Genomic DNA, 26,290 nt, shown 5'->3' with positions numbered 1-26,290 from the left:
TCCGGAGGTCAAGGTTGTCTCTGGCTCCATAGTAAGTTCAAGGCCAGCCTGGGCCAGACCCTGCCTGAAAAACAAAACAAATCTATTTTGTTAACTTGACTACAACACTGAAGGATCTTGAATTCCCAAACTCTCCTTCTTTGCCAGTGAAACATGCCTTGAAGTGCTTTCTTTGAGGGTTCCAGTGGGTGATCCCTTCCCAGTTCAGCACCCTGGTGCCATGGTGAAGGGTCACCACGTTCTGTGTACTGACTTACAGAATCAACGAGGACTTAGCTGGCACTTGATGACCTATCTCTTCCTTCTGATGAGAAGTGGGCTATAAAGAAAAACAACAGCCAAGCAATACATCTTCGTCCTGTGAGATCTTTTAAATATTTTTATTTATTTACAAGCAGAGAGAGAGATAAAGAGAGCCAGAGAGAATGGGCATGCCAGGGCCTCCAACCACGACAAGTGAACTATAGATGCATGTGCCACTTTGTGCATCTGGCTTTATGTGGGCAAGTCCCTTAACTGCTAGGCCATCTCCCCAACCCCTCATGTGAGTTTTCATTGGGCACTATTCTGTGATGCCACCATCCCCGTTTCCTCTCAGTACCTAATTTTTATGAAGCTGTGATGGAGGAGAAAGAAAATCTATGAAAAAATTGAATTTCATAATGTAAGCTAGTGTCCTTATTTTTCAAGTGGATAGCAAAACAAAAGGGGATTTTTAGAAAGTAATTGTAAAAGAGAACCATGATGACAGTTTTACCCAGAAGTGTTCAATACAGTATGTCAACTCAGAAGCTAGCCATTCTGTTATTCTGTGTGTTTTAGTCTACATCCCTCCCCTGGGGAAAGAGGTCACAGGGCTTAGTAGAAAGGGATGAGACATGGCAATCAATCACCCTTTGAATATTAGCTCTGGATTTAGTGTGTGAGCTGTGTAGTCTCCATGCAGGCTCGTTGAGCTCTCTGATTCTCCCGTATTTGTAGAACTGATTATGGTAATTGGCTCTCATGGTATCCCAAATATTTGTACAAGACAATGGACCCTAAGTGCCTACTAATGTTGGGTTCCCTGGCATTTAATACGAGGAAACTCTTGGTAAGAATCAGGTTTTCTAGGAGCACACACGGAACCAAGGTAACTTTGTAAAGGGTCCACAAAGACCACCAATAGTCCATTATCACCGTGAGTACCGGAAGCTAAATTTTGCTTCTTAACCCCGACTTAAATGAAGACTTCGCACATCAGCATTCCCCATTTGGGGGGACCATGGAGCTTGTATTGCTTCCTGCCCCAGTTGTGACCGAAACGGTGTGTTTTGCCTCGCAGTTTGAAGAGATGCAGCTAGTCATGGCAGTGGGATTGGTTTGTGGCTGTGTCAGCAGGAGTGTGAAACTGCTCACTAAAGTCTCTACAGACCAGGAAGCCAAGAGAAGCCAGGAAGCAGAGGGCCAGGCTATAAGCCTCGAGACCCGCCCACAGGCCTCCGGAATGTTCTACAATAGCACCATCAGCTGGGGTCCAAACTTTCCAACACAGGTGCCTGAGGAGGAGGTTTCCACATCCAGACTACGACGCAGCTGGAAATGGATGCTTTGATTTTTGTTTTTATTGGATGAGGGATGTTGAAGAAGAACAGGTATGAACTAGTCAGAGTAGATTTGCCGTGGAAGTAGGAAAAACTGGTTCTGAAGAAAATAGAGGTGGTTTTATGTTTTAATTCCCAGAATGCACATAATCAAAATCAAGGCATGGTAGCTGATGCTTCAAATCCCAGTGTTGAAGAGGCAGAGACAGGAGGGTCCTTGGGGATTACTGGTCAGTCAGTTCATCCTAGTAGGAGAATTCTAGGCCAGTAAGAGAGCCCGTCTCAAAAAAGGTGGACTGTATTTTCAAGGAACAATACATGAGAATGTCTTCTAGCTTTTGTACACATTCATACACACACACACACACACACAGAAAAAAAACATACTTAAGACAGGTGGTTAATCTACAATCATCCAGTGTATCCAGTTGACCTGAGCATTTAACCACCTGTGTGCTATTTTAATCTCAGCTCTGAAATTAAAATTGGTGTGGGGGAGGCAGAGAGAGATGGCTTAGCCATTAATGCACTTGCTTGCAAAGCTGAGGACCCAGGTTTGATTCCCTAGGAGCCACATAAAGCCAGGTGCACAAAGTGGCACATACATCTGGAGTTTGTTTACAGTGGCTGGAAGCGTGTCCATTCCCTCTCTCTCTCACTCACTCACTCACACTTGCTCTCACTCTCTTTCTCCTTACAAATAAATAAATATCTTTCAAAATTAAAACTGGGGACATTTGATGAATGACCTGTGTGTAACTGTAAGAACACCACACTAAGATCCAATAATTAAAAAAAAAAAAAGTCGTTGGGGCATCTTCTGGATGGATCCAAGCTTGGGTGACAGCAGGTCTCCCTTGATGGCGACCTGTGGTTGATTCGTTGTGATCCCGCTGGGGAGCTCTGCTTGTTCGCCACTTCTGCACATCAGAGAGGCACAGAGCAGCGAGCGAGCGTTCCCAGGGCTCCCGCGTTGACCTCTCGGGCATCTAGCATGCCATTCAAGTCACTGTGGTGGCTTTTGGCAGGTAAACATTTTAGACGAGGGCGGGCACGTTTGGGGTGGTATGGCAGTAGACGGCAAACATTTTAGAATATGTGCTCTGAGGCACGTGGAAGGGAGGCAGACTGTTCACTGAGCAGCTCAGCCCTGGTCCCACATCAGCTTCTTGCCCTCAGCACTTCACTAGCCCCCTTGTAACACAGTGCTCTCTCCTTAGGGGGCCGTTTAGGTGAAGTATTTCTATTTAACAGTACCCCCTGGAGAGGGGGCCTCACTGCAGATTCTCAGTGGGTGTTTTAACCACAACCAGTAACATCACAAAGTAGTTTTGGTAAGTACATCCCTGCATGTGGCGAGGGTGACCACATACCAGTGTCCTAGCCTGTGTGCCGAGGCACAGAGGGCTGAGAATCAGTGCCCTCTTCTCTCACAGAAGGTGACATCCCTCAGCCCCCGGCAGGAAGTGGAATCCTGGGCACAGATGAGTATCCCATCAGAGTTAATCAACAGATCATGCAAATGAGGCACCCATTTATAGCATTTATTTAAATTTTCATTTAAATTGCCGGTTAAACGGAATACATTTAAAATCCCGAAGTCGACACTCTAGCAAATTGGTTTTAAAACTAGATTTTAAATTGAGCCATGTCACGCAGACTTCCAAGATAATTGCTTATTGCTTCAGGAGGACAAAATACCTGTCTAAATAGTTCAGTGAGGTTGATGAGACTCCGGAAGTGATCTCTTATTGCTTGCCTTTCTTGGAGGGGGCGGGGATAAGGAAGTAGAATGCAGTCATCAGTGATAGGCTACCTGGAGGCTCTGGCTTGGGATTCTATTCCCACTACAAACTAGCTGTGTGATTTGGCCAATTCCTTTCATCTCTCTGGTTTCCATTTCCCTTGCCTGGAAAGCAGAAATCGTAAAGATATTTTCATCATGAGCCTATAATGAGGATTCAGTGATGTGGTCAGGTGAACCACCTCGCCTAGTCCACTGTAAATAACTATGAAATGTTCACTGCTGTTATTTTCTTTAAGAGCCACTATGACTTTGTTTTCTTTATGCCACACTACAGCTGAAAATCTTGCTAGGTGGATAAAGTTTGCCCAGGTGGCTTTGACTCCATGACTGGCATGACGTTTCTCTCTGGGTTCTAGACTCTTCTCTAAGGCAGTGAGTGCTACAGTCATTGTGGTGATTTGACTCAGACACCCCATAATTCTGAAGTAGGTCCTCAGCTGATGGGAATTTGGGAGATGGAGACTTGCTGGAGGAGGTGCATCGTTGGGAGCTGGCTTAGGGGCGCCCCCTTGGCTCATTCTCCTGCTGCTGTTTTTCTACCTTCTGTGGCAGAATTGATGTTCAGCCTCTGCTCATTCCATGCTTTCCCCTGCTATCACTTGAGACTGTAAGACAAATTTAAAAATTAAAAAAAAAAAAAAAAACCTTGAAACTATTCCCATCAGCTGCTTTTGGTTGAGTATTTTGTTTCAGCCCTGAAAAGGTAACTACAATACAATACTCATAGATGTCCAGAATTGTATAGAGATAGACCGTGAAAGGAGCAAGGAGGGAAGAAAAGGAAGGAAGGGAGGGAAGGAGAGAAAGAAGGAAAGCAAGTAAGAAAGAACAAAAGAAAGAGAAAGAGAAAAGATTGACCAGACATAACAGCCTATTCCTATAATTCAAACACTTGGAGCTGAAGTATTGCCAGGAGTTCAAGGCCAGCCTGGACTATGTAGTCAGGCCTAAGCTATCTTGGGGGGAGGGAGAGCCGGATTATACAGGAAGTAGAACGTTAACTAGAAGTGGGATTCCGTGAAGCAGGTTCCCTGAGGTCCCCATCCAGGACAGGGTGGGACTTTGCAGTAATGCAGCTGCCTTTGAACCACCCGTGCCCCTGTAAGCAGCCCCTCACCCACGCTCTCCAAGTGACTCCAATACGCCCATTGGTTCACCGAAAAAAGATCCTGTCTCAAACAAACGGATAAACCAGTAAACAAGCAAGCAAAAACAAAAGCCATAAAAGCTCTGTGGTGACTTTCTGTCAGTACCCGGGAACCCTCCGAGCTTTGACCAGCAACGTAAGTAGAGAAGGAACTCTGTCCCAAGAGCACTTGGTAGCATGCATGTGCCTAGTTGACTTTTCTCAGTTGGGAACAGCTACAAAATCCAAGTTTCTCAGGGCATGAGTCATGGCTCTTTTGTCCCACAAAATGGGGAATAATTCCTGCTTGCTAAGCTTAGGGAGACTTTTTTTGTAGGTGGGGGGCGGTAGAGGTTCTAAGAAAGCTCCCAGAATTGAAGATATTAAATAAATAACATGCTGTTAAAAACTATAGGAGTGAGCTAGGGAGATGGTTTGGTGGTTAAGGCACTTGCCTGTCAAGTCTAAGGGCCCGAGTTTGATTCCCCAGTACCCACATAGAGCCAGATGCACAAAGTGGTGCGTGTGTCTGGAGTTCCTTTGCAGTGGCTGGGATCCCTGGGGTGCCCACACGTACAGTTTCTGTGTCTCCCTCACTCCCTCTCTCTCTCTTGAATAAATAAAAATAAATGAATGAATAAAATGTTTTAAAAGTTTAAAAAATACTTTAAAAAAGAAACTATAGGAACCAAAAACATCCTGAGACTGGGACTTGGCGATGCCAGCCACAGATGTTCTGACTTAACATGCAGTCTTGCCAAGACTGGCCCAGAGGAGGGGACGCTTCAAGTTGGGATGCTGTCTGGGCCCAAAATGATGCCAAGTCAACAACAGGCAAACTACATGAGTGCTCACTCCACTCGGCCTTTAACTGCAGGAAGTGTGAGGATTATTCATAAAGCAACCCCATCAAATCCTGGGCTCCTCAAATGTGTGTCCATGAAGGAGGTTGAGTGAGTGTGAACTTACAGCCAAGGGGACAGAGGAGAAAAGTATGACTGCTAGAGACAGTGCTGAGGAGGAATGAGGAAAAATGGAGTGAGTGCACTTCCGGGAATTCCTATGCAAGGGTGACCTTACCTCAAAAAATTAAAAATAAAAAACAAATACTGTGTGTGTGTGTGTGTGTGTGTGTGTGTGTGTGTGTGTACCAGGTCTGCCCATCCAGCTCTATGTGCGTGACTGGGGGATTGAACCTAGCCTGTCCGGTTTTGCATGCCAATGTCTTTCATGCTCAGTCTTCTTCCCAGCCCCCTCATGTATTGATCTTATCCCTGGAGAGAGACTTGACCTTCTGGACTCACATGTGCACCCGTTCACTCTTCCTACATGCCACGGGTCCCCTTATCTTGATCTTTGTTCTTCCCTGTTGTAACCAATTCCCATGCGTCCGACCAAAACCGTCACCTTCCTCCTCCTAGTCTAGCTGGACGCACTCATGCCAGCCTCCCCTGGCATGGGCTCCACCATTCTCCACCTCCTTCATGGCTTAGATCTCAGAGCCTTGGCTTCCTTGACCCTTAACATTGGATTCCTCCGCAAGTCCTCCAGCCGTCATCACCGAAATGCAGCCCAGGTTGTTCCAGAGCAACGCCACGTCATCCGTAGCCTACTTCTCCCGAGCCACGTCCCTGTTTCCACACTAATATACGACAGCCCACTCTGTAAATGACGTCCAGAGTGATCTTCTGAAATGTGAACATCAGATCACATTACATCCCTTAAGTGTCCTTTCGCTCGTTTTAGAATCCAACAAGTCTTCTCTGCTCTGCCCTCCAGCCAGCCTTCCAAGCCTGACTTCATCACTTCCTTCCCCTTCCTCCTCTTTTCCTGCTTCTGTGTGTGTGTGTGTGTGTGTGTGTGTGTGTACACTCGTGAAGGAGTGGGTTTGTGTGTGTGGACGGCACAGGACAGCTTCGGGTATGCCGTCCACTTCTTTTTCACACAGAGTCTCTCAATGACCCGAAGTTGACGAATTTAACTAAGCTAGCTGTTCAAGGATCCAGACCTCCGCACCTTGCCAGTCAGTGCCGGGGTCACAGGCACACACCATCACCCACGGCGCCATGCTCGTGCAGCAAGCATTTTACTAAGTGCCATTCCCTTGGTCCTTTTAGTATTTATGGGGGAGACATCATGCGTGTGCATGCGTGAATAGCATGCACAGTGTGATGTGGAGGTGAGGTCTTGTGGCGGTTTGAGTGCAAAATGTCCTCCATGGCCTTGCGTGTTTAGGATGCAACCCCATACTGAGGGCCCAGCGGGTGGAGCTTTGGCTACAGGAGGTATGTTGGTGGGAACGGGCCTTGGGGAGTTGTAGCCCAGCCCACTGGCCACACTTAGCTCGTTCCTGCTGCTGCTTCTCTGCTGCTGTGAAGATAGGATAGCCAGGTGTCTGCTCCTGTCATGGTTCCCAGAGCTGCTGTTTTTTTATTTTTAATTTTTTATTTAATTTTTTTTTTTTTTTGAGTCTGGCTGACCAATAAGCCACTTTGGTTTTCTACTGTCCACCCCACGTCTGAGTTCTAGGCTTCCCTGGGCCCAGATTCTGTCTTGCCAGCAGTCCAGCCATCTGAATATTAATTTTTTTTTCTTTCTAGCTGTGGTGGTGCAGTGTTTGGCCCAGACACACTTCTATCTTATAGATGGGGAGAAAGGTTCGAAGAAGTTGTTCTATTCAGAGTGAGAATGCTGGAGAAGGAGTGAGAGAAACAAGGACTCAGCTCTCTCACTGCTTAGGCCTCGAGATCATGGAACGGAGTTTTGGGATTTTTCTGAAAAGGTTGGGCGGGATGAATTCTAAGGCAAGTTCGCAGTCAGTCTCTTGAGTGTTGTTGAGAGACGGCTGTGAACTTGGCTCCTGAAATGCATGGCAAAATGAAACATGAAAGTTTTGCCCAGCGGGAGTTCACACGTTCGACTGCAGGGCACAGTGACAAGGTGACGTGTCCCCAGAGCTGGCTACCCTGTGTGGGGCTAAACAACTCGGCTGCCGTCTTGGGTCCCGAGCCTGGTGGACGAAGGCTGCCCTCCTCACATGGGCAGCCCCCCACCACTCTGGTCCTCTGCAGCACTCATCCACGGTGGATAAACCACCAGCCGCTTGGTCCCTAGCCTGTTACTGCCCTCCACGAAGACCTCCTGCCCACGCCCACAGCTTGTCACCCCACGCAAGGTTCCCTACTGCATCGTGTCTTTAATAAATACTCTTGTTGCGAGGCACTCTTGGAGATTCATTATTGAGACAGCTGATATGAGCTAATATTTGCCGAGGCCCAGTGTGTATCCAGGGCTGTTTTAAGGCTTTATCTGTATTGGTATATTTAACTCTTTGTCAAAGGAACGGCCACGTCTGTCTCAAGCAGGACCTGAGGCAGGCTGTCTTGTCTGTTCAGCAAGGAGAATGGTACACCCCTGACCAAAGCGTACACTGAGCTTCTGGGCTTTTGGAAGGTGGAGAGTGGAAGACTCACTGGAAATACGTTAGTGACGACGAAGTGGATGTGATTCTGAGGCAGCGGTTGATTTGCCAAAGTCCCAGGGAAAGGAGCTTCACGGAAGGGAATTATGCAGACACTTTTACACCCAGGCACTGGAAGTCATGGACAGTCACTGTTCTGGGGTCCAGGGAGAGAAAGAAGGTGATGGAGGAGGTAGGCATCAGTTTGTCATGGGAGGCCTCCCTGGGAAACTGACCTTCACAGGAAGAATTAAGGAACAGTGAAGGGACCAAAGACGGGATGAGCTTGGAGGACAGTATTGTGAGGTGAGATCTGTATTGTGAGGCAGGTCTGTAGTGTGAGGTGAGCTCTGAAGCCAAAGAGACAACTGGAACATTGGACTGTGTGTGCTCAAGGAACACGTTGGCTTGTTTTTGCCTCTGTTTCTGTGTGTGTGTGTGTGTGTTTGTGAGTGAGTGTATGCATGTTATCATGTATGTGTGGCATGCATTTGTATGGGGGTTAGAGGTTGATGTAAGGTGTCTTCCTGTGTCATTCCTATCTCAGCAAATAAGAGTGTGACAATTCAGCTAGCTTGCCATGGGGGACCTCCTGTCTCCTCCGCCTGGATGCTGGATTACAGGAAAGGACACGCCCGCTTGGCACTTACCATAATCTGGTCCTTACACTTGTGTTGCAGGTGATTTATTCACTGAGCCATCTCCCCTGTCCCAGAGCTGGTTTTGATGCTAACAGGAGTCCTGAATGTCTGCACAGAGGGGTTATCAAGTGACGTCACCCATCGTCTCACAGGAGCATAGGGACTATGGCAGTGACCCAAGCACTGGACAGGGGCAGGACTATGGTGCTAGGCTTGACTGGTGGACAGTGTCAGACTCTGGGCATTTTCTTCATGGGAGGTCCCTTTAACTTGAATCCTGTGTTTAACATCTCACAAGCTCTCATATTGAGGTGGAACTTCCAGGATAGGCATTTACAACACACAATAGCATAGCCTATTACAGACTGTGAGTGTGTGTGGGGGTATCCTCACCCTGGGCAATAGTGCAGGAGAAACCGAGCCACATTGTCCCAAGTGTCAGTAGGACAAGATACAGTTATGGAGAAAAGGGATGCGATCTCAACTCTGTTCCTTATAGTTTTCTTATTGTATTTTCTTCTAAATAATTATACTAATTATAGGGACTTCTTGAACCAATTGCTATGAAGATAATGATTTAAAGTTCACTGCTTTTTTTTTGGTGGCAAGTGGGTGTTTGACATTTTTATGAGAGGGAGAGGGAGAAGAGAAGACTCTGGAAGGGCTGCTGCTAATCCCTGGGCAATAAAAGCCTGAAATCCCACTAATGAGGTTCACAAAAAAGGCTTACTTTTTTTCTACTTGCTTAATAATAGCATTGCCTTTTGACAGAACCAGGGTTCCCAGAATAATTGCCCTCTTTTCTATTTTATTTTTGAGACCTAAAAAAATTTTTTTTTTTTTTTTGAGAGGGAAAGTGCCTTCTGATGTAAGGCATTTCCATCTAAAAAAGCTCATTTCTGGGGCTTTGTCATTTTGCCCTAACCCATGTTAGCCACACTCATTCAAGTGGAAGTTAAGTGAAGGGTGGAAAAAAGACGTGATCTGTACAACCACCTCTGTGAAGGACTGAGGCAGCAAACAGCTGCAGACCCTGGCCTTTCCTAGTCTGGGTGGCGGTGGCCTTAGTAAGACGGGTTCATCTGGACCTTTGTGAGTAATAGAGCTAAGGCATGAATCAAGCCACGGAATTATGCCAGAATAGTTTACCTTTCAGGAAAAAAGAAGTGGTTTGAGGCATAAATAAATAAGTGAGACTACTATTTGAGCCTCCTTGGAACATTCAAAATACATATATTTTGAGAGTTTTCAAAATAGACCATCAGCATATGATTTAGGTGGAGGTAGAATGTAAGGTAATTTGAGAAGTACAGGGCTGAAAAAAATACTTTCAGCAATTGTTTCTGTAAATTTCCACAGCTAAATGAGCCCATAGATTACAAGGAGGAGGAGAGAGTGTGCTTTGAGAAAGAGAATGCTATCAAATCAAAGCTTCTGGAAAATATAGGTTGGATATTTGGGTTAGGCTCCCAGAATTATTTCTGTGGAAGGCTATGTTGGGTTGGCAGCAGCCTTCCTTCTGAGAAATAGACTTCCATGTTGACTTTTACTCTTTGGCCATTGTCCGGCAGTTGTAGCGCCCTGAACATTTTTGGTTCCAGCTTTATGTTCATGTTCAGACACGAACCACACCCATAAAAAGTCGAAGGCACAAAGACCAGGCATTGGATCACTTTTTTCTTTCCTTTTTTTTTTTTTTTTTTTTTTGTGGAGATATGATTGTAAGGAGCTCTCAGTGACTGTCGTAGACACTCCAAGTTGTTGGGACTAACATCCAAGCAGGCACAGTTCATGACAGGATGGGATTTATTTCACTTACAAAGCCAGCAGGAGTTCCACCAATGGCAAAAGAAGCTGCTTGCTCCCATACACCCCCGCACAGAGAAAAACAGCTGCAGCAAGGGAAACACCAAACACCAGCAAGCAGGCGTGAGCCACCACAGCTCAGACTGCTCTCTACATCCCTTTTGGGCTAGAATTCAGATCCACCCTCAGTGACACACCCTCTTCAGAGAACTGCTGAAGACTTAAGCAGGAGGCTGAACCTTGACCAGAAACACCTGAGGCTATGGGGGACATACATTCCCATTCAAACGACCACAGAGACAGTGCAGTATCTCTGATATAGAAGGTCATTTAAGCCAATGTAGTTTTCCAGTGCAAAATTAAGATGAATGGCATGTTTATTTTTTGACGGTTTTCACACATGTGCATGTATAATGTGTTTTGATTATAATCCCCTCCCATGATCTCGTGTCCCTTTCTCCTGCCCCCCTTCCACTGAACCCCTTCTTCTTTCCAAGTAGTCCCTCTTCTGTTGTGATGGGCTTTTGTTATCCATGAAGGAATGTTAAGTGGTCTCATATTGTGCAGGTAATGACTGCACTGTGAGGTCGTGAAAGCAATATCTATTTCATGTCAGCAAGACAGAGTATCACAGCACTCCTCCCCATCCTCTGTCTCGTACCTTACTCCCACCTCCTCTTCCACAATTTCCTTGAATCTTGGAGGGCACGATAGAGTTGTCTCATGCAGCACTGAGTAGTCAACAGTTACTTATTCTCATCACTTTGATGGCCTTTGAGTGTATCCAGTAGTCACAGGAATGGCATATTTTTATTGCACCTCCAGCCTTAAGAATGATTAACTGAAAGGGGAAATATATGTAAACTTAACAGATTACAAGACAGCATATGTACATGAAATAGTCCTGGGCTTGTTGTGTTTATAAAGATGTTTGTTTGAGACAGATTGTACTCTGCAGCCCCAACTGACCTGTAATTCACTGTGTAGCCCAAGCTGGTCTCAAAGTCATGGCAATCCTGTCTCAGCCTCCCAATGGGCTTAATAACAGATGTGAGCCCCCATGCCTTGCTTACAAATATCTTTTTGCACATGTGTTTGATTGATATTAAGAGGAGTGAGTCGGATAGGCTGTATGGATTTTCCCAGGGCCCTCCGCACACTCCCACATGCTAAACAAGATGCTGCAGGGAAGCAAAATGGAACTTCCATATAGACTTTGAAATCTGGCTCGAAGGGAAACTGCCCGCGCACCCCCTGTACCCGAAGGATGAGGCCACTTCCATTTAGAGAGACATGCTTATAGAGCCTGCCCTTCAAGAAGGCAGGCAGCTAGCCCTCTACCTTTGAAGATTTGAGAATTTGCATTCTTCAGAAGACCTTTCAAGCTCGTTCTGTGAGCCAGATGCATCAAAGAAGGGTGATGCTTTGTGAAGTTCTACTCGGTTCTCCAAATCAGTAGAGATGTCTTGCTCTCTTGGGGAAAACAATTCATGTGTGGCTCAGTGCAGATTTCTATTCTTTTTATTTTATTTTTATTCATTTATTTAGTATTATTTAGAGAGAAGAAAAAACAAGAAATAATGAAACACACATAGAGAGAGAGAGAGAGAGAGATTTGGCATGCCAGGGCCTCAGCCACTGAAATCTAATGCAAGGCACTTGCGCCACCTAGTGGGCATGTGTGACCTTGTGCTTGCCTCACCATTGTGTGTCAGGCTTATGTGGCATCTGGAGAGTCGAACATGGGGCTTTAGGCTTCGCAGGCAAGTGCTTTAATCACTAAGCCATCTCTCCAGCCCTATTTATTTATTTATTTATTTATTTATTTATTTTTCAAAGTAGGGTCTTGTTCTAGCTCAGGCTGACCTGGAATTCACTCTGTTGTCTCAGAGTAACTTCAAACTCATGGTGATCCTGCTACCTCTGCTTCCTGAGTGCTGGGATTAGAAGCATGAGCCACCATGCCTGGCTGATGTTTTAAAAGACGGCTCTCTAACATGGAAGGCATTATCTTCTCTACTTCAGCACTGTGCATGGTAACAACTTCCCAGCAAGACCTGGCCCACTGAATCGGTAGTCCTGCATTCCATGTGCTAACGCAGCCCAACACAGGACCACATATCACAGGATGGGTTTGCTTACTCTGTAAATCATGGGCTTGGTGAAATTTCCCTAACACTCTCCTTATAGGGTAATGTAAGCAGTTACCAGCATTGGTGTCTCAATTATCACCATCACATACAAAAGGAAGGAATGCCATTTGAATATATATATATATATATATATATATATATATATATATATATATATATATATATATATATATTTGGCTGTATACTATGTTGTGTGAACTCACTAGATTCTCACTCAAACACACACCGTTTTGTGCCTCCAGGTGACACTGATCAGCAAGAGATGACGCCAAGTAAGAGGAGTCCGGTTCTTGTGGATGGGGTTGTACTGAACGGCCCCCAGACAGATGTAAAAGCAGGGGAGAAATTTGTCGAAGAGGCCTGTAGGCTGATAATGGAAGAGGTGGTTCTGAAAGCTACGGACATCAATGAGAAGGTAATAAGAAAACGCGTGAGAAGTCTCAGGAACCGGCCGGGTAGGACTCTCTGGTATCCACATGGCTGTGTGGTGGGGAACACGTTGTTCACACACTTCCCTCCCTCACAGAAATTTTTATGACATGGTGCATTCTCTGAACGTTTGGTTACTAATTAGAAAAATACTACAGTGGACGTGCATGAACTCTGAGAGGGTAATAGAAATATTTGAGACAAAACTGATGATGAGGTCACTTGCCCGCCCAAAGTATCTATTTACCATGACGTATTAATCTACTCAGTATTTCTCTGCAAAGTACTTTAGATTTCATTTGCTTAGAACCCACGTTTTCCTGAGATACAGCAGTTCACCATTCAAAGGTGAGCAGTGATGACATCACTTCACTTGGAGAGATGATTTCTTTCTAGCAAACTCACAGGTAGATGTTATCTCACCTTATTTAAAAAAAATGAAGGCGGAATTTGTAGTGAGTAAATGTTTTTTCTGTGTATCAGCTTTGACAGGTTGTATAAGCATTGCCACAACCAAGATATAAGGTGGTTATAATCCCAGTATTTAGGAAGTAAGGGCAGGAGGAAGAAGAGTTGAAAGGTATTCCCACCCACATGGTCAGTTAGATTCAGCTGGGGCTCCATGAGACCCCCATCTCCAAAAACAAAAAATTACACGTCAGCTATGCGTCCCCTTCCCCAGATTCTCCTGTGCCCTCACATAGCCAGCCCCTTGTGACCCCTCTAGCTCCTGGGGTCAACCATTCTTGTCTTTCCCGAGTGATCTGGGCTTTGTGAATGGATTCATGTCACCAGCAGCCTCTCAGTCTTTCATTCAGCCTTGCAGCCTTTCCTCTCTGAACTTCCCTGGGGACTGACAGGCGTTGCTGTGCAAGCATGCACCAGTCCTGGCCGTGGGTGGTCTCGGGCGCTTGTGACTCACGCCCGTCTGTCAGGGATGCTCATGGGCGTTGAATTCCACACCTCTCATGCTTGGCATTTCCTCGTGCTTCCTCAGACTTCCCACTTCCCTGGTTTCTGACACCCCAGATTCCCCAGGCTCTCCCCTGCCCCCCCTTCCCTCTGCACGGCTTTCGCCGCCTCTTCACCCCCACCTCCCCGCTCTCCCGAGACCTGGCCTCCGCCCCCAGCTCGCTGATCACATGGCTCCTGCCAAGATCGCCTCCACGGTGAGGAGCCCCACCAAAGCTCCGTGGTCTGTGGCTCTCCTCTCAGCACCGTGGCCTTCTTCTCCTCACAGCATCCTTTCTTCTTGTTTGGGCTGCACTCGGTTTCTCCAGGGTCGCACTTCTCTGCTTGTCTTCCCTTGTCAAGGCTTGTCCCCTCCTATGCCATCCTTCAAGTGCTGTCCCCCTGCCCCAGGGATGCTCTGCCTCCTCTGAACCCCCGTAAGTTCTCTCAGAGTTGTGGCATCCATGTCCCCTGTAAGGTCTCAATGAGCCTGGAACTAACTCTCCCTCCCTGGCCCTTCACAGGAGGCTCACACTAGCTGGTTCATTCGTGTGGGATGTTCTGGAGTTAGCATAGTCAAACCTCCTTGTCTTCATCACTCCCGAACACACCCTTCTGGAACCCCATTGCCACCACGAAGCCCTATGCACAAGACGGACTGGAGACCATTCTCAGCATCCTCTGTTTTTTTTTTTTCCTTCATTCTCAACCTGTAATCTTTTTTGAGTGCATTTTAAAATACATCTGAAAAATATACAGCTCATGCCTATAGCATCTCCCTTTGGATTGACTATCATTCCCATTTCTTCCCTGAATTTTTAAAATTATCTTTTTGTTTATTTTTATTTATTTATTTGAGAGCAACAAACAGAGAGAAAGAGGAGGGAGGGAGAGAGAATGGGCGTGCCAGGGCTTCCAGCCACTGCAAATGAACTCCAGATGCGTGCACCCCCTTGTGCATTTGGCTAAAGTGGGTCCTGGGGAATCAAGCCTCGAACCAGGGTCCTTAGGCTTCACAGGCAAGCACTTAACCACTAAGCCATCTCTGTAGCCTTCCTCCCTGATTTTAGTTTTAAAATATTTGCATTTATTTATTTGCAAACAGAGAGAGGGGAGAGAGAGAGAAGAGATAAATAAAATGGGCGCACCAGCATCTCCAGTTGCTGTAAACAAACTCCAGCTGCATGGGCCGTTTTGTGCATCTGGCTTTATGTGGGTACTGGGGGAATCAAACTCGGTCTTAAAGCTTGGCAGGCAGTTGCTGAGCCATCTCTCCAACCCTACTTTCTAAATTTTTTGTTAAATTTTTATTTATTTATTTTTAAGAAGGGTAAGAATGAGAATGAGTTCATAAGGGCCTCTTGCCACTGCAAACAAACTCAGATGCATGGGCCACTTTGGGCATCTGGCTTTGTATCGATCCCAGGCAAACAGGCTTGAAAAGCAGTGCCTTTAACCACTGTACCATCTCCCTAGTCCTCCTTTCTGATTTCTTGCCTACTTCTGTTTGTTCCTTGGAATCTCTACATAGTAATTAATGCTTTTTATCAAAAACATAGGTGTGGCCATTGTACATCCTCATTCTAAATGATATAATGGCTTTCTTAGGACCAAGTAGAATGCGGTAGCTTGTGCCTCATGCAGCCCGCCTTGATCTACCTTTGCTCACTGAGTGATTCACTCACTCACCCCACACATCTTTATCGAGCGTCTTACACGAACTGTCACTGAAGCACATTCTGCCTTCTTACTCTCAGCCGTGTCCTTCCACGGCCAATCCCGTGTCCTCCGTCTTCGTGGGGTGACTGTGCAGTGGCAAGTCCTGTGTCAGTTATTTGGGATCCGCGAATGTGTACAGATGGCGACTTTAAGGGAGTGTATTAGTTACTTCACTTGCTGTGACCCGATACCTGACAGGAAGCAGCTTAAAGAAGGAGAAACGTTTATCTTGGCTTACAGTTTTGAGGTGATGCGTTCTGTCTTGGGGGGAAAGCATGGCGGGAGGAACAGGAGGTCGCTAATCACAGCACAGCCAGGGGCGGGAGGCAGAGGACAGACGAACCGAATGGGAAAGCAGGGCCAGGATATGAAATGTCAGGGCCCACCCCCGGTGACGCACTTTCCCCAGCAAGGCTTCGCCTCGTAGAGGTTCCGTAATCTGTCCAAATAGCGCCCTCCTCTAGGGTCCAGGTGCTCAACCGCATGAGCCTGTGAGGGAGGGAAATTTTACATTCACATGAAAATCAGGGCTGGAGTCAGGACTGTGGTCATTGAGAGGAGGAAACATGTGAGCCGAGCTTTACAAAGAGAGGAGGAGTTAGCTGGCCGTGGTGGCGCACCCATTTAATCCCAGCACTCGGGAGGCAGAGGTAGGAAGATCGCCGTGAGTTCGAGGCCACCCTGAGACTCCATAGTGAATTCCAGGTCAGCCTGGGCTAGAGTGAGACCCTGCCTCAAGAAAAAAACAAAACAAAACAAAACAAAAAACAAAGAGAGGAGGAGTTGACTGTAAGGAGCAGTGGAGGAGAAGCATTCTAGGCAGAGGGTGCTGCCACGCAGGGTTAGGGACCTGTCCTGTGTGTTTAAGGAACAAGATGAATCACCCAGGAGGTGGGGAATGCTGGATTACACAAGAGGAGAAATGCAGGCAGAGGAGCCAGCCACAGGGGGGACTGTAAGGACTTCTTTTACCTTGAGCAAAACCGGCAGCCAACGCATGTCTCCGTGCAGAGGAATAGCCCTGGCATAGAGGCAAGAGGACTGCCCTAGGCACTGGGCTGGCAGACCATGTGGGGCGAGAGAACGAGGGGGAGAACCGGTGTAGTTTACGCTCATCTTATTGCCTTTCTCTTGCAAGAAACCCACGCTGCAGCCACACCAAGCTTCCTTGGCTTCTCAAGGGTCATTCTCCCCTCTGTCACTTCCACTGGAGCTGTCCTGTTAGCCGTCCACTGGACCCCTGCTTAGCTCACTCTGTCATTAGCATGTACCACTGCTCTGATGTGGGCTCCCCTGGGAGGCCCAGGATGGATCTCCCTGGCCCCAGCAGGATCCGGATGTCTCTCAGGGCTCCTTTTCTGCTGATGTGCGGTCAGAGCTGGTTTAAATCCCCCGGTCCCGATGCCTCTGGAGCAAGCTGCAGGAAAACCCCCGGGTCCTCACCTCCCCACCCCGGGCTCTGCTGGGGGCTCAGCTAACGGTGTGCGTGCGCTGTTGCTCAATCTCCAGGTGTGTGAGTGGCAGCCCCCCGAACAGCTGAGGCAACTCCTGGACTTGGAGATGAGGGACACGGGAGAGCCACACGACCAGCTGCTGAGACTCTGCCGGGATGTCATTCGCTTCAGCGTCAAAACCAGTAAGGCCTTCGGTTTGCTTTCTCCATCCGCCCCTGTCAGGGCCTTGCCTCTGAAGCTTCAACTGAGTGTTAGTTAAGCAGAAGGTGCAGGGATGAGAAATGGAACCGAGTGATAAATCTGGGACAATCAAAGCATGGTTCTAATGTTTCTACATTAGCCCCTTCCCCTAATGTACATTTGTGGTCAAGATCAAAGGTAAATTCCCAAGGCATCTGGCGACGTCTCTGTTCGTGTGAACATGGTCTCTCCCTTGCTACTCTCTAGCCTTCACGTATAACCAGGATCGTGTGTTGTCATGCCTACTTATTCTTTCTTAAATTGGTCCAAAGTAGCAAATATGATTTTGATTATATGGATCCACTAAATCATCTAAAAAATCTTCATGGTCCAGAATATAAGAAAAAAGAAAGAAAGAAAAAGAGAAAGAAAGAAAGAGGAGTAAGAAAGAGAGAGGAAGGAAGGAAATAAGGAAGGAAAAGGAAAGAAGAAAGGAATGAATGGAGGGAGGGAGGGAAGGAAATAAATGAAGGGAAATAAAGGAATGAAGGAAGGAAAGAGAAGTCATCTTTAATGTAAACAGAAAATAAATTTATTTGGAGACATCATCTTAACTTTTTGCTACTTCCAATTACCAAATAATTTTATTGAGTCTGGCAAGATCTACAACAACAACAACAACAACAACAACAACAATAATAATAATAATAAAGACCCTTCAGTGGCCGGGGAACTGGATCAGGGTTAAAGGTGTTTGCCTTCAGCCTGGTAGCCCAGGGTTAAAATTCCCAGCACATATGTAAAGTGAAATGTACAAAGTGGTGCATGCATCTGGAGGTCATTTATAGTAGCAAGAGGCCCTGGCATGCTCATTCTCTCTCTTTTTCTTCTTCTCCCTCCCTTTCTTTCCCCTCTAAAATTAATAAATAAAAATATTTTTTAAAATAAAAGCCTTTAGGTGGGCATAAGAAAAAATGAGAGCTGAGGACATAGCTTAGTTGGCAGGGTACCTGCTTGCATGTGAGCCTGCCTGTTTATCACATAAACCAGGCATAGTTTACATACTTGTAATCCCAATACTTGAGAACTAGAGGCAGGAGGATCTGAAATCAAGATTATCCTTGGCTATGTACAAAGTTCAAGGCTAGAGAGATGGCTGAGTAATTACCACACTTGCTAACAAAGCTTAAGGCCCCCGTTCGATTCCCCAGGACCCAAGTAAAGCCAGATGCGCAATGTGGTGCATGCATCTGGAGTTCATTTACAGTGACTAGAGGCCCTGGTGTGCCCATTCTCTCTCTCTTCCTTTCTCTGCTTGCAAATAAATAAATTAAAAAGAAAATATTTTAAAAAAGAAAGTTGAAGGCTACCTGGGGACAGAGTTAAAAGTTAAAGGTCAACCTGGGGTATATGAGACCTTGTCTCATGGAAATGTCACAACACAAAGCGACTTTGTGCTATTGACTTGTTTGTTACTATGGACCATCTACCCAGTGAAGGCTTCAAAGTGGATGAGGGCACTCAATTTCCAAAATATGCATGTCTGTGCAGTGTGAGGGTAATCTGCTGCTTAAAACCGTGCAGCGTTATGCTTTGTGAATTCCAACACTGGACTAGATTGAGTGGAAAGAACATCATAAACTGTTGGCTAAAAATAATTGAGTTAAGTTCCCTTGGGAGAGTCTGATGCATGTGTCATAGGCCCAGTTCCCACTTCACAAGCAGAGATACCTATCTTATTATTACAGCACCTGTCAGAAGTGGAGAATGACATTTAGTGCAGCGGATTTTTTTTTTTTTTCAGTTTACTGGGTATTTTCCATAATGTTACCATGGAAATCAATCATAAATTAACACAGGACTAACAAAAAAAAATCCCACTAAAATTACGTTTGATTTCCTATGCCAGATGAGAGGAAGGTCTCCGTATTTTAACTGAAAGGACATTTTCTTTGGGGGTTTTGGTATTTTTATTGAAATCATGGTTGAGAGAGAGAGAGAGAAAGAGAGAGAGAGAGAGAGAGAACATTCAGTTCTACAACCTGTAATGAGGGATATCGCCGACTAAACCAGTTCCAATGTAGCCTAAGTTAGAAATAGGTCTTTGTCATGCTGGGTTTTCCTGGGTCTGAGAAGGTCAGTTAGCCTGGGGTTTGGTATTGAATATTCACAGGGTGGAACGCTAAGAACCTTTATGAGAACTTTTATGTAAGAAAGCAGAAAAAGAGGCAGGAAGTTCTAACTCCACGATGGAGTCATCAGCGAGGTGGCGTCTAAAGTAGGTTGAATCCCAGAGTGTGTGAGGTGGGTAGTGAGTCACATCCTACCCCATCTGTTGCCCGCCAGTCACAGCAGCCAACCAGAGACATGGGAAGGCCACCCTAGGCCTGTTGCCGGAGGTGAACCTCGCTCATTTCTGAAGTGTGTTTGAAGTTGACAATCTCAGACGATACAGACAGGCCATGGTCCAGAAAAATAAACTAAAATAAAGTGGTGCCAACATCTGTTTCTCAAGGGTTCTGGGAGAAAGATGTCTGTCCTGGAAAGACTAGCGGCTAAAACCAAGCTGCAAAACATTGTTCGGGAGAAATGGAAAAGAAAGAAAAAAAAAACTTCTGGGGCTGGCAGGGGATAGCTCAGTGGGTAAAGTGTTTGTTGTGCAAGCATGAGGCCCCGAGTTCAAATCCCCAGTGCTCACGGAAGCAATTAGGTGTGATTGCATAGGTCTGTAATCTCAGCATTGGGGACACAAGCACAGGAGGATCTCTGGAGCTTGCTGGCTAGCTTGTCTGGACTCAGTGGAATCAGTGGTGTCTGGGTCCACTGAGAGCTCATCATAAAATATGAGATGGAAAAGCAATTGAGGAAGGCACGTGTCCACACAAAAGACACAACTCCCACCTCAAAGGGGGTAAGAGATCTTTGATTCTGGAGCCGACCATGAGCAACCGTGACCTAGGGAACACAGATTTAGCTTACTCCAAATTCCACAAGTTCATGAAGGTGTTATCGATACAGACCAAAAGAGGCCCATGAATCAAGGCACTTTTCAGATGCACTGGTGACCATCACCTGGGCGTGTAACAGCAGAGCTGAGAAATCTCCACCCCTGGCCTCTGTTGCTATCTGATGGCATTTGTAGCCCCTGGTGATCTGTTTGTACATTGCAAAAAGGTCTCACCTTGTGACCTGAGAGTCACCAGGATGTTGGGTCAGACGCAAAGATGGGCAGAAAGTGGCTGCCAAGGGATGAAAGGTAAGCAAGGAAAGTTGACTGTGATCCTGCATCCGTCCCTGTCTGTGGTCACGGGCAGAAGTGCTATCCGTTCAATCTTCCTTCTTCAACTCAGATGCAACACTGTTTGGGGAACTTTTTGTGGGGGAGGGTAGCTTATGTCGTAACCCAACATCCACCTCAGGCCTCCTCACATACATGCACACACACGTGCATGCGCACCTATATGAATGTGCACACACACATGCGTGCACACTATACACAAGAACACAGGGCAAGCAAGCAAACAAACAAGCAAGTTTTTTCTTTGGACATAGTTTGAATATAACTTATACCACATAATGTGTACAAAGCAGACTTAAGCTCAGGGGACTTGCGTGTGCCTGCACACAGACCTAGAGCCCCGAAGACACATGCGGACTGTTTCTGGCACCTAGATGCACCCCAAGCCCCTGCCCTGTTGACAAGCCTTTCCCCACAGCCTCTCCTCTGCAGATGGCTTTGCAGATTCTGAGGGTCAAGTACACGGAATCAGGTCATGTGGGCGCTTCCATGGCCAGTGGCCTTGGGTGTCTGAAAGACCTAGATCCATTGATATTCTCACGTTTAATTGTGATTTTCTCTGGCTCTTGCTACATAGGTGAAATGCTCTGTTTTCAATTTCCAGATCACCCGAGATTTTTCAATCAGTTGTATGCGGGACTTGATTACTACTCTTTGGTGGCCCGGTTTCTAACAGAAGCATTAAATCCCAGCACGTAAGTCAGCACCGCTGAGACTCACAGATGTTGGTTAAATAGACGAACTTTCATTGCGTGCATCGTGCTTAAATGGTTTCTTTTGCAATCTTGCTGTGATAGAGGTAGAGGCTTGGGGCTCCAGGTTGCTTGATTGGCACGGGTGAGCTCTGACATGTGTCTGGTAGGCATGACGTCCTCCTAAGAGAGGAGGACGCTGAGGAGTAATGTGTCATCTGTTCCCACCTGAAAAGCCACATCTCCGCGACATGCTGGAGACCCTGCATCAAAACAAACCTTGGCTCTGTCTTTGTGAAGCATAAAATCTGGGAAGAAAAGACACAAGCTAAAAGGCTAAATGGTGTTAATGCAAAATGAACATAAACTTCCAAACGCTCACTTGAGGGAGAGATGCATTATGCTATAAATATAAATGGAGAAATGTTTCCTAGTTAGTAGTCCAGGAAAATCTGCTCTGAACAAAACACAAAAAAGTGACAGCTAAGAACTGGAATGATGTGACAGCAAGGGGGGGGGGATGCATAAGAGCTAACGAGGTGAAAATGAGAGGGACACATTCCAAGAAGTGGGGGCAGCATGCACAAGGCCCCGTGGTGGGAGGCAGCGGTCATGTGACTATGGCGGGAAAGGTCAGCGTGGGAGTTGCTGATCCGGCACCAGGATTGCATGGAAGTCACGAGCGCCCAGACGGGGAGACGCAGACATAAGGGCGTCATGTGCCATGCTTGAAACTTATTCCAAATACAGTCAAAACCCTTGAAAGGCCGGGCATGGTGGCGCACGACTTTAATCCCAGCACTTGGGAGGCAGAGGTAGGAGGATCGCTCTGAATTCGAGGCTACCATGAGACTACATAGTAAATTCCAGGTCACCTCGAAAAACAAAACAAAAATACTTGAAAGAGCAAAATCCATTCAGTGACTTTTTTTTTTTTTTAAAGAAAATTGGAAATATACAGAGTAGGTTGGAGGGGATTCATTAAGAAGACATTTACTTAGTCAAGTGAGGGATGGCAGCTGGCTAGACTTGGATGAAAGTGGAGGGATGTTGGATCTGGGAAATGAAGGCACATGAGGGAGGTTTCTCAGCTAAGGCCTGGCCTTCAGGTCTTCGTAGATGGGTTCCTGGTCATGTTATTCATTGGTATGAGAAACACTGGAGGAGGGAAGCAGTTTTCAAGTGTATTGTGGATGAGGCAAGATCAAGAATTCAGTTTTGGGCTGGAGAGATGGCTCAGCCATTAAGTTGCTGCCTTATAAAGCCTGATGGCCTGGGTTTGATTTCCCAGTACCCTCCTCACTGTAAAGCCAGATGCACAAAGTGGCACATGCATCTGGAGTTAATTTGCAGTGGCAAGAGACCCTAGTGCATCATGCTCGCTCCCCCTTTCTCTCTCCCCCCCTTGCACATAAACAAAAATATTTTTTAAAAAGAATTCAAATTTTAGCTGAGCATGGGGATGCACACCTTTAATCCCAACACTTGGGAGGCAGAGGTAGGAGGAGCACTGTGAATCTGAGGCCAGCCTAGCACTACAGAGAGGGTTCCTGGTTAGCTCAGGATAGAGTGAGACCCTACCTCAAAAAAAAAATAAATTAAATTTTTTAATCATTGGCACTAGCATTTCAAATTAATGACTTTGAGATTTTTTTGTTTGTTTGTTTTAGTGAGTGAGAGAGAGAGAGAGAGAGAGAGGATTGGCACACCAGGGCTTCCAGCCATTGCAATCGAACTCCAGATGCATGTGCCCCTTATGCACATGCATGACTTTGCGTGTTTGCATCACTTCGTGCATCTGGCTTATGTGGGAACTGTAGAGTTGAACATGGGTCCTTAGGCTTCATAAGCAAGCACCTTGACCACTAAGCAATCTCTCCAGGCAGCTTTTGAGATTTTTGACTAACCTGAGAGATGTGTGGGCATAAAATTGTGTTAGAAATATTCAAGTACTGGGGAAGTATCAATAGTTGAAATACTGAACATAGACGAGATCTCCTAACTCAGACTGCTTATTAGAGTTATGTTATGCTTGTTAGAACTATGAAAATGTATCAGTGTCAAGGTTCTGACTTGTAACAGTCACCTTCTCCTTGCTGGAACAAAGCAGCTGACTGGAAGTCGCTTATGGGGGAAAGGTTTATTTCAGCTTACACTTTCAAAGGAAAGCAGAAGAGGCCTGAGCAGGAAGGCTGGCTCCCTTCTCCACAGCAACCAGAAGGAGGCAGCTTACCTACTGCCCAACCCAGCAACATATGTCCTCCAGCGAGGCTCCGCCTCCCAAAGCCCCCACAAGTTTTCCAAATTGCCCCCAGCTGAGGGCCAGGTATTGCAATCAAACCATCGCACAAACAGTCACACTGAACGTGCATGTTGTATGGCTTTGCACATGCATGGACACGGGTACAAAGGTTATCAAGCGATTTCGGTCAACAACAGGGATTGAGAACCACGGCCATGAGGAGAGAGGACAGAGTGAGGAGGGCAGGGCTCAGGGTGGGGCATCGAGGGCATCCAGCCTTGACTGGTTAGGAGGGGGAGGGCCCGCCGCTACCCAGGGAGGAAGAGGAGCACTGAGGGTGCGGGCGTGGAAGCCACGGAGGACGCGTCTAGCTCCCTGCGCTCGCTGTGGAGTTGCTGTGGCGTACACCGAGCCTTGACCCCGGCTTAGCCACACAGAGGCTGGGGTGACCTCACGGATGGGGTGGTGATGCCACGGCAGCAGACAGCAGGTTCCAGTGGGTGGAAGATACAGAAAAGTTTCTCAGGTTCCGGTTGTTGCATCTTTCTGTGTAGAGGTTTCATAATCCCTTGCCTGAGTCATTTAATCCGAAGTGTTTAGAGCTTTGTGAAGTATTACATCGCCACGCCGCTGGACCATTCGGTGAGAACGCAGCCTTCCTTGAGTGTGTTACACAACGCCCTCTCCCCGCGCCTGTGCTCCTTCCCCGGGTCGACTTGAGCTACCTTCCAACAATAGCCTGACCTCATGTTTGCAGCAACAGTCTCCGCACAAGCTGAACAGTTGTTTTGCTTATGCTTTAAATTCACACAAACGTATGTATTCTTCATCACACTTTTGGTGTGTACAAACTGGCTTTAAAACATGATAGAAGGGCTGGAGAGATGGCTTAGCGGTTAAGCGCTTGCCTGTGAAGCCTAAGGACCCCGGTTCGAGGCTCGGTTCCCCAGGTCCCACGTTAGCCAGATGCACAAGGGGGCGCATGCGTCTGGAGTTCGTTTGCAGAGGCTGGAAGCCCTGGCGCGCCCATTCTCTCTCTCTCCCTCTACCTGTCTTTCTCTCTGTGTCTGTCGCTCTCAAATAAATAAATAAATAAAAATTAAAAAAAAAAACATGATAGAAGACAGAGCCCATGTTATTCATTTATTTATTTTTAACCAGGAAATACCTCACGTGGAGTGCTTGGCACATAGGCATTCAATTTCTTTTTCCTCCATGCCCAAGTTCTCCCCTTCCAGATATTAAAATAATTGCATCAAATTCTGTGGTGATGACTATAAATGCATCTGCTTAGCCTACATATTTAGACTACACTCTTATTCAGATACAATTTGATGTAATCACCTAATTGCCAAGGAGATTAGACACACTTATCACCCTCAGTTATGCGGCGAGAGGAGAGACTCAAATGTTGCATAACCAGGCAGTGTAGCTAATGCAGTGTGGTGTCCCTGAGAAGACACTCTGGGTAGAGTTCAATGAGCAGCTATATATTAAGGGGGTACCCGTGTGATTAACACAACAGATTAGAGAGCTGGGGAAGAGGATGCAGGCAGTGGACAGGGATGGGAGCCAGGCTATCCTCCAAACTGTGCTGACCCCACAGAGATGTCTATGGGGAGCTGTCATCAAAGGTAGATGCCACAGGAAGGGCTATAAACTTGAAGGAAGCAGTTTGTACCCATCCTAATAATGCTAATACAGCAAGGCTCTCTGATGACAGTGCCCCAAGCTAGAGCACCACGTCTCTCTGTGACAAGAGTTCTGGAAAGAGCTTAGCAGTAAAACCATCAGTAACAATAGGTACCGCGCAGAACATGTCCCATGAGTGTAGAGACAGCTGGTTTAGCAGTGGAAGACAGAGCAGGACATGTAGATTCGACAGACAGATAGTGCCCTCTTGGTAGTAGCCTCGGGACAACATGGCCAAGACAATGGCTTCTCCTCCATCGACATCAGCTTCCCGGGCAGTACCCACAGCAGCCCCAGAATAGAAGAGCCGCTGTCCGCTGTCCACGGCTCACGTGGGTGATGCTCTGCCCTCGACTCCCCTCCTGCCACCAAAGGTCCTAACGTAGCCCCGCAGAAGACCACAAGCTATCGATGTTTACCTGACTGCGCCTATGGTTGAGAAATGGAGGGTGGAGGGAATCCTTCTTTTGTTGCAGCCAAGAGGTTTCCAAAGACTCCCTCCCCTTCAGCAGCCACGGGCTTCATCAGACTCTCTGTGTATTTCTGAGGACACCGAAGGGATGTGCGAATTCTACTCACTGAAGTGTTTGCTTTTGTGTGTGTGTCTGTCCAGTTACACCTATGAGGTCTCTCCGGTGTTTCTGCTAGCGGAGGAAGAGGTTCTGAAGAAGATGATGGAATGTGTTGGCTGGAAAGAAGGGGATGGAATATTTAACCCAGGTGAGCACAGTTGGTTGTTTCCATCATCCTTCCACTTTGAACCTCTAAAAAATGTTATTTAGTTGAGAAATGTAACCTTGCAGGCATGCATACAACAAAAATGTGGGCCATTAACAGGGCTACTTGGTTAAGTGTATCAATTTTACCTATCTCTGGAGTGATTGCATTTTCTACAAATGCTAAATTAATGGCATGCATGTGTAACAAATGAGATGTCTGCATTTTGGGATTTATATGCCTACATTTAGGATTTATACCTCTTGCAAATGAATTTATTGACTTTGGGGAGGTTGAAAAGACAATGAGAAGCCCTCTGAATTTTAAAATCCAACTTTCT

At 46.5% G+C, this 26,290-nt stretch overlaps 1 protein-coding gene across 2 annotated transcripts in view; it reads left to right on the top strand.

Moving 5' to 3' along the window:
- The window catches only part of Gadl1 (glutamate decarboxylase like 1), a 212,265-nt gene that overhangs the window by 19,867 nt on the left and 166,108 nt on the right, over positions 1-26,290 (top strand). For both annotated transcript variants that reach the window (XM_045136747.1, XM_004662079.3), the window contains exons 2-5: positions 12,819-12,991; positions 17,185-17,311; positions 21,212-21,302; positions 25,847-25,953. In XM_045136747.1, the coding sequence (XP_044992682.1) occupies positions 12,819-12,991; positions 17,185-17,311; positions 21,212-21,302; positions 25,847-25,953 (498 nt within the window). The remainder of the gene's footprint in view (positions 1-12,818; positions 12,992-17,184; positions 17,312-21,211; positions 21,303-25,846; positions 25,954-26,290) is intronic.

Source organism: Jaculus jaculus, chromosome 17 (assembly GCF_020740685.1).
Source record: "Jaculus jaculus isolate mJacJac1 chromosome 17, mJacJac1.mat.Y.cur, whole genome shotgun sequence".
NCBI classification, from domain to species: Eukaryota; Metazoa; Chordata; class Mammalia; order Rodentia; family Dipodidae; genus Jaculus; species Jaculus jaculus.
Note: the sequence above shows the minus strand (reverse complement) of the source record. Positions and strands in the feature narration are given on the sequence as shown.